Source organism: Strongylocentrotus purpuratus, unplaced genomic scaffold (genome assembly GCF_000002235.5).
Source record: "Strongylocentrotus purpuratus isolate Spur 01 unplaced genomic scaffold, Spur_5.0 spur5_scaffold_14, whole genome shotgun sequence".
NCBI lineage: Eukaryota > Metazoa > Echinodermata > Echinoidea > Camarodonta > Strongylocentrotidae > Strongylocentrotus > Strongylocentrotus purpuratus.
Window position 1 is genome coordinate 3028207 of NW_022145599.1, and position 13619 is coordinate 3041825.

General features: G+C 33.0%; 1 protein-coding gene across 1 annotated transcript; it reads left to right on the plus strand.

Annotated features, from left to right (window-relative positions):
* Positions 1-263: 263 nt before the first annotated feature.
* LOC105441918 (fibropellin-3-like) lies at positions 264-6850 on the plus strand. Its single transcript, XM_030984930.1, has 5 exons — positions 264-275; positions 681-792; positions 3225-3338; positions 4972-5085; positions 6720-6850. Exons 1-5 carry the CDS (start codon positions 264-266, stop codon positions 6848-6850), a joined length of 483 nt encoding a protein of 160 aa, XP_030840790.1.
* Positions 6851-13619: the final 6769 nt, after the last annotated feature.

The window sequence follows — 13619 nt, forward strand, 5'->3', positions numbered from 1 at the left end:
AATTTTCATATTTCATTAAACTTTTCAATCATAAAGATATAATTTTACACCAATCAAACCCTGTAAATAAACAAAATAATTATATTACAGACAAAGACAAAAATAATGCCATATTTGGTATAGAAAACCTTTTATTATTGATTGTCTGGTGAAACAAACCTTATCATCAAAATCATTATTTATAGGGCACTTACCTTTAACATCAGCCAAATTAATGACAACAACACTTCCAAAGCTGCAGTGATACATACAAAAGTATCACGATGAATCTACATGTATGTGCAATATGGTCTCTATATTGATTCTTCTATTGTCTTGTGAACGGGAAATGAATAATGTATATAGTTGTCAACCAAACGCAGCCGAAATTCGGCCCAGATAAATAGCTTGTGGAATATCATGTTCACGTGCTGTTTTGTCGACTTATTTGAGTAAATCTCCCTTTTACATTTCATTGCGCCATACATATCATGTGTGTTATATCAAACATTCAAATGCGTATTAGACAGGGTTTTTTTAGCATAGATGCCATGCATTACCGCAAAATGCCTTCCCCATAAACCAAAATAAATATATACCGTCTTGGCTGGTCTTCTATCTTATTTGGTTGACATATTGTGTAAATTGCACTTTGTGTTTGAAATACGGTGTATTTCTATTTCCTCTTACTTTTATCAGAGACGAATGAATGTGATTCTAACCCGTGTCAGAACAATGGTACATGTTACGATCTCATAGATGACTATAACTGCACCTGTGTACCTGGATATGAAGGCAAGAACTGCGAGAACCGTAAGTTGTTTCCATAGTATTTACGTTTTGTAAGGTTATCAAACATAATAGGTACCAAGTAAAGCAATCAATGTCTGTTTCTTTTCGTAGCAACAGAAATGTTCATGATACAATAAAAAAAAGTAGAAAATCATTCAAGTATACGTAGATATAAACAAAATAGATAATACACAAAGTACAAACAATGACAATGCAATATTTCGTATTTAAAACTCTTTATTGGCTATGCATTGATTGTTTAAGTTTTGATAACGTTGAATATACGTTGAACAACAACGTAAATTGTAAGTGTTGATAAAATGCTACCAATTGAGGCAAATTATTTAGTTCACACAAATTATGCTGTGGAAAACACCTTTTGGGTTTTTTCCCCTCTAGTCAAGAACAATCGATTAAAATATGCCTTCGTGTCCTTCAATTCCATAAAATCCATGATTCTATGAAGATTCATGGGAGAAAACCTGTTTGTACATATGTAAAATGAAATGTGTATATTTCCCCTACGACAACCATCCTCTAGGACAACTTCCCCCGGACAACTATCCTATGCGGCAGTTGTCCTAGGGGGGAAGTCGACCGAGGGTAGTTGTCCTAAGGGGTAGTTGATTATAAGAAGAACCCATTTGTATTTGAAAATTGAAAACGGTTGCAAGATTTTTTCCCCGTACTGTCGAACTCCTTTCCCGTTACATGTCACAAAGTGAGGAAGGTGGTTTTCTATCATCTCTCAGATATCTTGAAGAGTTTATTAAATATTAGTCTCTCATGAAACATTGTTTAATGGGGAGACGAAGGGTACGTAACTGAGGCGGACATCTAATTTTCATATTTCATTAAACTTTTCAATCATAAAGGTATAATTTGACACCATTCAAACCCTGTAAATAAACAAAATAATTATATTACAGACAAAGACAAAAATAATGCCATATTTGGTATAGAAAACCTTTTATTATTGATTGTCTGGTGAAACAAACCTTATCATCAAAATCATTATTTATAGGGCACTTACCTTTAACATCAGCCAAATTAATGACAACAACACTTCCACAGCTGCAGTGATACATACAAAAGTATCACGATGAATCTTACATGTATGTGCAATATGGTCTCTATATTGATTCTTCTATTGTCTTGTGAACGGGAAATGAATGATGTATATAGTTGTCAACCAAACGCAGCCGAAATTCGGCCCAGATAAATAGCTTGTGGAATATCATGTTCACGTGCTGTTTTGTCGACTTATTTGAGTAAATCTCCCTTTTACATTTCATTGCGCCATACATATCATGCAGTGGCGTAGACAGGTTCGTACACCTGGGGGGGGGGGGTGACTCAGGGGCGGATCTAGCTTTTTGCTAAGGGGGGGGGTTGACCAATAATGACGATGCGGAGCATCGTCCACGAGCCGCGAAGCGGCGAGCCGATTTTTTTTGGGTGTTTATTTGAACCCCGTAAGTGATGTTTTCCTGGCATCTATTAACACAATGGAGACCATAAAAAGCAGTGCATGATAACGTCTTTTTAAATCAAGTAAAAGTTAAATACACAGTTATATCCAGAGTTATCATGTGTTTAGTTAAGTTACCAGATGAGTTGAATATCTTCTCACAATATTTGCACTTGAAAGGGTTTCTCTCCAGCGTGCGTTCTTTTTTCTTTCTTTTTTTCTTTTTTTTGTTTCTTTTTTTCCCCTTTTTTTTAGTTTGTTTGTTGGGCCGCCCAAGGGGGGGGGGGGTTTAAACCCCCTAACCCCCCCCCCGTAGATCCGCGCCTGTTTAATCTTGTGGTTATCTTGTGGTTTCCAAACCACAAGATAACCACAAAATACTTGTAAGATTTTCTTTTTTTTACCGTCTGAATTGGCTTTTACCGTGTGAATGCGGCTAATAACAATAAACACAATTACAATAATGATGAGGATTATTATTATCATCATCATAATTATTTTTATTATTAATATTATAATTGTTATCATTATTATTATTACTATTATTATCATCATTATGACTTATTAAGTAAGCAAATATCATTCCCCAAAACCTGGGGGGATGATTGTACATGCCATCCCCCTCATCCCCCCCGTTGTCTACGCCCCTGATATCATTAAAATGCGTATTAGACAGGTTTTTATTTCAAACTCATAACGAAAGATTATGAAATAAAAGTCTTCATCATTTGATACCAGTTTTGTCATTTTTTATTTCCAATTTTAAGCCAAAAATTGGCATCGACCCCTATTCCTTAATATTCTTGTGCAAGAGTTTTTTTTAGCATATATGCCATGCATTACCGCAAAATGCCTTCCCCATAAACCAAAATAAATATATACCGTCTTGGCTGGTCTTCTATATTATTTGGTTGACATATTGTGTAAATTGAACTTTGTGTTTGAAATACGGTGTATTTCTATTTCCTCTTACTTTTATCAGAGACGAATGAATGTGATTCTAACCCGTGTCAGAACAATGGTACATGTTACGATCTCACAGATGACTATAACTGCACCTGTGTACCTGGATATGAAGGCAAGAACTGCGAGAACCGTAAGTTGTTTCCATAGTTTTTACGTTTTGTAAGATTATCAAACATAATAAGTACTAAGTAAAGCAATCAATTTCTGTTTCTTTTCTTAGCATCAGAAATGTTCATGATACAATAAAAAAAGTAGAAAATCATTCAAGTATACGTAGATATAAACAAAATAGATAATACACAAAGTACAAACAATGACAATGCAATATTTCGTATTTAAAACTCTTTATTGGCTATGCATTGATCGTTTAAGTTTTGATAACGTTGAATATACGATGAACAACAACGTAAATTGTAAGTGTTGATAAATTGTTACCAATTGAGACAATTTATTTAGTTCACACAGATTATGCTGTGGAAAACACCTTTTGGGTTTTTTCCCCTCTAGTCAAGAACAATCGATTAAAATATGCCTTCGTGTCCTTCAATTCCATGAAATCCATGATTCTATGAAGATTCATGGGAGAAAACCTGTTTGTACATATGTAAAATGAAATGTGTATATTTCCCCTACGACAACCATCCTCTAGGACAACTTCCCCCGGACAACTATCCTATGCGGCAGTTGTCCTAGGGGGGAAGTCGACCGAGGGTAGTTGTCCTAAGGGGTAGTTGATTATAAGAAGAACCCATTTGTATTTGAAGATTGAAAACGGTTGCAAGATTTTTTCCCCGTACTGTCGAACTCTTTTCCCGTTACATGTCACAAAGTGAGGAAGGTGGTTTTCTATCAATTGTCAGATATCTTGAAGAGTTTATTAAATATTAGTCTCTCATGAAACATTGTTTAATGGGGAGACGAAGGGTACGTAACTGAGGCGGACATCTAATTTTCATATTTCATTAAACTTTTCAATCATAAAGATATAATTTTACACCAATCAAACCCTGTAAATAAACAAAATAATTATATTACAGACAAAGACAAAAATAATGCCATATTTGGTATAGAAAACCTTTTATTATTGATTGTCTGGTGAAACAAACCTTATCATCAAAATCATTATTTATAGGGCACTTACCTTTAACATCAGCCTAATTAATGACAACAACACTTCCACAGCTGCAGTGATACATACAAAAGTATCACGATGAATCTTACATGTATGTGCAATATGGTCTCTATATTGATTCTTCTATTGTCTTGTGAACGGGAAATGAATGATGTATATAGTTGTCAACCAAACGCAGCCGAAATTCGGCCCAGATAAATAGCTTGTGGAATATCATGTTCACGTGCTGTTTTGTCGATTTATTTGAGTAAATCTCCCTTTTACATTTCATTGCGCCATACATATCATGTGTGTTATATCAAACATTCAAATGCGTATTAGACAGGTTTTTATTTCAAACTCATAACGAAAGATTATGAAATAAAAGTCTTCATCATGTGATGCCAGTTTTGTCATTTTATCTTTCCAATTTTAAGCCAAAAATTGGCATCGACCCCTATTTATTAATATTCTTGTGCAAGAGTTTTTTTTAGCATAGATGCCATGCATTACCGCAAAATGCCTTCCCCATAAACCAAAATAAATATATACCGTCTTGGCTGGTCTTCTATCTTATTTGGTTGAAATATTGTGTAAATTGCACTTTGTGTTTGAAATACGGTGTATTTCTATTTCCTCTTACTTTTATCAGAGACGAATGAATGTGATTCTAACCCGTGTCAGAACAATGGTACATGTTACGATCTCACAGATGACTATAACTGCACCTGTGTACCTGGATATGAAGGCAAGAACTGCGAGAACCGTAAGTTGTTTCCATAGTATTTACGTTTTGTAATATTATCAAACATAATAGGTACTAAGTAAAGCAATCAATGTCTGTTTCTTTTCGTAGCAACAGAAATGTTCATGATACAATAAAAAAAGTAGAAAATCATTCAAGTATACGTATATATAAACAAAATAGATAATACACAAAGTACAAACAATGACAATGCAATATTTCGTATTTAAAACTCTTTATTGGCTATGCATTGATTGTTTAAGTTTTGATAACGTCGAATATACGATGAACAACAACGTAAATTGTAAGTGTTGATAAAATGCTATCAATTGAGGCAAATTATTTAGTTCACACAAATTATGCTGTGGAAAACACCTTTTGGGATTTTCCCCCTCTAGTCAAGAACAATCGATTAAAATATGCCTTCGTGTCCTTCAATTCCATGAAATCCATGATTCTATGAAGATTCATGGGAGAAAACCTGTTTGTACATATGTAAAATGAAATGTGTATATTTCTCCTACGACAACCATCCTCTAGGACAACTTCCCCCGGACAACTATCCTATGCGGCAGTTGTCCTAGGGGGGAAGTCGACCGAGGGTAGTTGTCCTAAGGGGTAGTTGATTATAAGAAGAACCCATTTGTATTTGAAGATTGAAAACGGTTGCAAGATTTTTTCCCCGTACTGTCGAACTCTTTTCCCGTTACATGTCACAAAGTGAGGAAGGTGGTTTTCTATCAATTGTCAGATATCTTGAAGAGTTTATTAAATATTAGTCTCTCATGAAACATTGTTTAATGGGGAGACGAAGGGTACGTAACTGAGGCGGACATCTAATTTTCATATTTCATTAAACTTTTCAATCATAAAGATATAATTTTACACCAATCAAACCCTGTAAATAAACAAAATAATTATATTACAGACAAAGACAAAAATAATGCCATATTTGGTATAGAAAACCTTTTATTATTGATTGTCTGGTGAAACAAACCTTATCATCAAAATCATTATTTATAGGGCACTTACCTTTAACATCAGCCAAATTAATGACAACAACACTTCCACAGCTGCAGTGATACACACAAAAGTATCACGATGAATCTTACATGTATGTGCAATATGGTCTCTATATTGATTCTTCTATTGTCTTGTGAACGGGAAATGAATGATGTATATAGTTGTCAACCAAACGCAGCCGAAATTCGGCCCAGATAAATAGCTTGTGGAATATCATGTTCACGTGCTGTTTTGTCGACTTATTTGAGTAAATCTCCCTTTTACATTTCATTGCGCCATACATATCATGTGCGTTATATCAAACATTCAAATGCGTATTAGACAGGTTTTTATTTCAAACTCATAACGAAAGATTATGAAATAAAAGTCTTCATCATGTGATGCCAGTTTTGTCATTTTATCTTTCCAATTTTAAGCCAAAAATTGGCATCGACCCCTATTTATTAATATTCTTGTGCAAGAGTTTTTTTTTAGCATAGATGCCATGCATTACCGCAAAATGCCTTCCCCATAAACCAAAATAAATATATACCGTCTTGGCTGGTCTTCTATCTTATTTGGTTGAAATATTGTGTAAATTGCACTTTGTGTTTGAAATACGGTGTATTTCTATTTCCTCTTACTTTTATCAGAGACGAATGAATGTGATTCTAACCCGTGTCAGAACAATGGTACATGTTACGATCTCACAGATGACTATAACTGCACCTGTGTACCTGGATATGAAGGCAAGAACTGCGAGAACCGTAAGTTGTTTCCATAGTATTTACGTTTTGTAATATTATCAAACATAATAGGTACTAAGTAAAGCAATCAATGTCTGTTTCTTTTCGTAGCAACAGAAACGTTCATGATACAATAAAAAAAGTAGAAAATCATTCAAGTATACGTATATATAAACAAAATAGATAATACACAAAGTACAAACAATGACAATGCAATATTTCGTATTTAAAACTCTTTATTGGCTATGCATTGATTGTTTAAGTTTTGATAACGTTGAATATACGATGAACAACAACGTAAATTGTAAGTGTTGATAAAATGCTATCAATTGAGGCAAATTATTTAGTTCACACAAATTATGCTGTGGAAAACACCTTTTGGGATTTTCCCCCTCTAGTCAAGAACAATCGATTAAAATATGCCTTCGTGTCCTTCAATTCCATGAAATCCATGATTCCATGCAGATTCATGGGAGAAAACCTGTTTGTACATATGTAAAATGAAATGTGTATATTTCCCCTACGACAACCATCCTCTAGGACAACTTCCCCCGGACAACTATCCTATGGGGCAGTTGTCCTAGGGGGAAAGTCGACCGAGGATAGTTGTCCTAAGGGGTAGTTGATCATAAAAAGAACCCATTTGTATTTGAAGATTGAAAACGGTTGCAAGATTTCTTCCCCGTACTGTCGAATTCCTTTCCCGTTACATGTCACAAAGTGAGGAAGGTAGTTTTCTATCAACTGTCAGATATCTTGAAGAGTTTATTAAATATTAGTCTCTCATGAAACATTGTTTAATGGGGAGACGAAGGGTACGTAACTGAGGCGGACATCTAATTCTCATATTTCATTAAACTTTTCAATCATAAAGATATAATTTTACACCATTCAAACCCTGTAAATAAACAAAATAATTATATTACAGACAAAGACAAAAATAATGCCATATTTGGTATAGAAAACCTTTTATTATTGATTGTCTGGTGAAACAAAACCTTATCATCAAAATCATTATTTATAGGGCACTTACCTTTAACATCAGCCAAACTAATGACAACAACACTTCCACAGCTGCAGTGATACATACAAAAGTATCACGATGAATCTACATGTATGTGCAATATGGTCTCTATATTGATTCTTCTATTGTCTTGTGAACGGGAAATGAATGATGTATATAGTTGTCAACCAAACGCAGCCGAAATGTGGAATGACATGTTCACGTGCTGTTTTGTCGACTTATTTGAGTAAATCTCCCTTTTACATTTCATTGCGCCATACATATCATGTGTGTTATATCAAACATTCAAATGCGTATTAGACAGGTTTTTAATTCAAACTCATAACGAAAGATTATGAAATAAAAGTCTTCATCATGTGATACCAGTTTTGTCATTTTTTCTTTCCAATTTTAAGCCAAAAGTTGGCATCGACCCCTATTCCTTAATATTCTTGTGCAAGAGTTTTTTTTTAGCATAGATGCCATGCATTACCGCAAAATGCCTTCCCCATAAACCAAAATAAATATATACCGTCTTGGCTGGTCTTCTATCTTATTAGGTTGAAATATTGTGTAAATTGCACTTTGTGTTTGATATACGGTGTATTTCTATTTCCTCTTACTTTTATCAGAGACGAATGAATGTGATTCTAACCCGTGTCAGAACAATGGTACACGTTACGATCTCATAGATGACTATAACTGCACCTGTGTACCTGGATATGAAGGCAAGAACTGCGAGAACCGTAAGTTGTTTCCATAGTATTTACGTTTTGTAAGATTATCAAACACAATAGGTACTAAGTAAAGCAATCAATGTCTGTTTCTTTTTGTAGCAACAGAAATGTTCATAATACAATAAAAAAAAAGTAGAAAATCATTCAAGTATACGTATATATAAACAAAATAGATAATACACAAAGTACAAACAATGACAATGCAATATTTCGTATTTAATACTCTTTATTGGCTATGCATTGATTGTTTAAGTTTTGATAACGTTGAATAAACGATGAACAACAACGTAAATTGTAAGTGTTGATAAAATGCTATCAATTGAGGCAAATTATTTAGTTCACACAAATTATGCTGTGGAAAACACCTTTTGGGATTTTTTTCCCCTCTAGTCAAGAACAATCGATTAAAATATGCCTTCGTGTCCTTCAATTACATGAATTCCATGATTCTATGAAGATTCATGGGAGAAGACCTGTTTGTACATATGTAAAATGAAATGTGTATATTTCCCCTACGACAACCATCCTCTAGGACAACTTCCCCCGGACAACTATCCTATGGGGCAGTTGTCCTAGGGGGGAAGTCGACCGAGGGTAGTTGTCCTAAGGGGTAGTTCATCATAAGAAGAACCCATTTGTATTTGAAAATTGAAAACGGTTGCAAGATTTTTTCCCCGTACTGTCGAACTCCTTTCCCGTTACATGTCACAAAGTGAGGAAGGTGGTTTTCTATCATCTCTCAGATATCTTGAAGAGTTTATTAAATATTAGTCTCTCATGAAATATTGTTTAATGGGGAGACGAAGGGTACGTAACTGAGGCGGACATCTAATTTTCATATTTCATTAAACTTTTCAATCATAAAGATATAATTTTACACCATTCAAACCCTGTAAATAAACAAAATAATTATATTACAGACAAAGATAAAAATAATGCCATATTTGGAATAGAAAACCTTTTATTATTGATTGTCTGGTGATACAAACCTTATCATCAAAATCATTATTTATAGGGAACTTACCTTTAACATCAGCCAAATTAATGACAACAACACTTCCACAGCTGCAGTGATACATACAAAAGTATCACGATGAATCTACATGTATGTGCAATATGGTCTCTATATTGATTCTTCTATTGTCTTGTGAACGGGAAATGAATGATGTATATAGTTGTCAACCAAACGCAGCCGAAATTCGGCCCAGATAAATAGCTTGTGGAATATCATGTTCACGTGCTGTTTTGTCGACTTATTTGAGTAAATCTCCCTTTTACATTTCATTGCGCCATACATATCATGTGTGTTATATCAAACATTCAAATGCGTATTAGACAGGTTTTTTATTCAAACTCATAACGAAAGATTATGAAATAAAAGTCTTCATCATGTGATACCAGTTTTGTCATTTTTTCTTTCCAATTTTAAGCCAAAAGTTGGCATCGACCCCTATTCCTTAATATTCTTGTGCAAGAGTTTTTTTTAGCATAGATGCCATGCATTACCGCAAAATGCCTTCCTCATAAACCAAAATAAATATATACCGTCTTGGCTGGTCTTCTATCTTTTTTGGTTGACATATTGTGTAAATTGCACTTTTTGTTTGAAATACGGTGTATTTCTATTTCCTCTTACTTTTATCAGAGACGAATGAATGTGATTCTAACCCGTGTCAGAACAATGGTACATGTTACGATCTCATAGATGACTATAACTGCACCTGTGTACCTGGATATGAAGGCAAGAACTGCGAGAACCGTAAGTTGTTTCCATAGTATTTACGTTTTGTAAGATTATCAAACACAATAGGTACTAAGTAAAGCAATCAATGTCTGTTTCTTTTTGTAGCAACAGAAATGTTCATAATACAATAAAAAAAAAGTAGAAAATCATTCAAGTATACGTATATATAAACAAAATAGATAATACACAAAGTACAAACAATGACAATGCAATATTTCGTATTTAATACTCTTTATTGGCTATGCATTGATTGTTTAAGTTTTGATAACGTTGAATAAACGATGAACAACAACGTAAATTGTAAGTGTTGATAAAATGCTATCAATTGAGGCAAATTATTTAGTTCACACAAATTATGCTGTGGAAAACACCTTTTGGGATTTTCCCCCTCTAGTCAAGAACAATCGATTAAAATATGCCTTCGTGTCCTTCAATTCAATGAATTCCATGATTCTATGAAGATTCATGGGATAAAACCTGTTTGTACATCTGCAAAACGAAATATGTATATTTGTCTCATCTGATTCAAATTTTACGGAGACAAACATATATTATGTTACGTTGGCAGCCGGGGATGACGAATTAGATTTGAATTTGACCAAATTTGATGCAATTTTTTAATTTTTTTTTATTTTAGCAGATGTTTCTGCATTTATTGATAAATCAAATATAAAACATTCAAATAACAATACTAGTATATAATATAATTGATTTACATCAAGAGTGACAACTTAATACACACAAAATAAAAAAAAATAATAAAAAAATGCATAATTGAAAGCTTGAAAGTATGGAGGTAAGTAAACATAATCAAGATAAATGCAGAGGCCAACTATCATAAGCAAGGAAGCTTGAGTCGATAGCAGCCGGGAAGGGGGGGGGGGGGGGGGGGTTCATGGCGCTGTTTTAGGAGAATGTAGGGGAATAGAGAGTCACATATAAAGATTTTGTTCAGAAAGTATCTGAATAAAAAGTGGAAAGAAATTAATAAAAGAAAAAAGAAGAAAAATGTGCAAGTGTGTGCAAGTGGGTGTGTGCAGGTGAAATAAGTGTTCGATTCGTATTGTTAATGAACTGGTCATCTAAACTTAATTTAAATAAACGATCAAAACCTCTGAGACCCTTATGATGTTTTTGAATATGTAGATATTAAATATTTCTCCATCGATACTTTGAATGAATAAAGAGTTGCAGAGTGTTAATATTGTCAGGTAAAGCATTCCCAATGTCTGGACCATGATGTCTTATCGATTTATAGGCCATAATAATTTTGGGGTTCGTTAAGTGGGATAAAAATGTATATCAATATTGTAAACAAAAATATTTCGAAATGCCAAAGGTATAGTATTTATCCAACATTTATACATAAAGATTGCAGTTTGAAAACTGTGAATGTCAGCGATTTTTAATGTTTTTAGTTTACAAAATATTGGATCAGTATGGGCTAAATAATGTGAATGTGTACAAAGACGAAGTGCTTTCTTTTGGAGACGATATATTAACATAATTTTCATCTTACTACTATTACCCAAACTATGTTACAATGAGATATGTATGACAAAATGAAGGAATTTGTAAAACATAAATAGTGACTTTTGTGATAGATAATATTTTAATTTATATAAAATGCCTATGCTTCTCGAGACTAGCATGCAAATGTTGTTAATATGACTATTCCAAGTTAGGTTTGAATCAATCATTACACCTAAGAATTTTGTAACTTCTTTTTCAATTATGGGCATGTTATCTATAAAAATATCATAATGAAGTACATATTTAGAGTGTATGTTTTTGAAATAAATACAATTAGTCTTATTAATATTTAAAGAGAGTTTATTGGATTTGAACCAAGATGATAATTTATTAAGTTCTAAATTGAGGGTTGTAATAAGAATGTTTAAGTCTTTATGCGAATAAAATACGTTGGTATCGTCTGCAAACAGAACATATGTTAGGAGTGGTGATGCATTAACAATATCATTCATATATACTAAAAACAGTAGGGGACCTAATATGGAGCCTTGTGGTACTCCGCATTCTATGGTGGAAATATTAGATGTTGTAGATTTAAACATAACATACTGATGTCTATTACGCAAATAGTCTTCAAACCAAGAAAGTACAATCCCTCTAACTCCATATGCTTTTAATTTATGTATTAATATACGATGGTCCATGGTATCGAATGCTTTCGATAAGTCCATAAAAAAAACCTACAGTGTGTTCTTTTTTAGAAAGGGAATCAGTTATTTTGTCACATAATTGTAGAATAGCATAATCAGTAGAGTGGTTCTTTCTAAATTCATATTGATTCGAAATTAAAAAGTTATTGATATCTAAGAAAGAATATAATCGTTTATATACTATTTTCTCTAATATCTTTGAAATGCTTGGTAGTAAAGAAATTGGTCGGTAGTTTGAAACTTTAGAGTGATCATCCTTTTTATATATCGGAATTATTTTTGCAACTTTTAGTGGGTCGGGAAAAACCCCTTGGGAAAGAGATAAATTAAATATGTGTGATAACGGGGAAGCTATGAAGTGAATTATTTGTTTTAATAAAGATTCACTTAGCTCATCGTAGCCACTAGATTTACTGCTTTTTAATGAACAAACAATTTCTAAAATCTCTTGAATATTTGTTGGATTAAAAAATAAGGATTGATTAACGTTATTATTTAAGTATTTGAAAAAAAAATCATTCTTTTCATTGATTATTTTGGAAGCTAAATCCGGTCCAATATTAGTCAAGTATTTATTGAATGCCTCAGCAACATCATTTGGGTCTATGTGATGCCCATCATCATTAAATTCAATATTATTTGGAGTATCCTTTTTCTTCCCCAAAATGTTATTAACTGTTTGCCATAATGATTGATTATTATCTTTATTATTTTCAATTTTATTACCATAGTATAATTTGCGTGATAAACGAATAATTGAAGTCAATTTATTACGGTACTTTTTATATTTATTTTGATTTTCGTTTGTAGGTGATCGAAGTGAGATTTTATATAAACGAATTCGGGTAGATATTGATTTAAGTATACCTTGAGTCGTTTATTTTTCTTTTTATTTGACTTAATTCTTGAGAGGGGCACATTTTTATTATAATGACAAAGAAGTTTGTTTATAAATTTGTCATATGAACTGTTCACATCCCTTTCAAAATAAATATCATACCAATCTTCTTGACTCAAGTCTATCTTTAAGGATTCAATATTACGCTTGGTTTCTTTACGTCGTGTTGTATGTTCTTTATTGGGAATTTGTAGGTGTTTACCATCAGGACCTATCGTAAATATTGGTAAATGGTCTGAAAT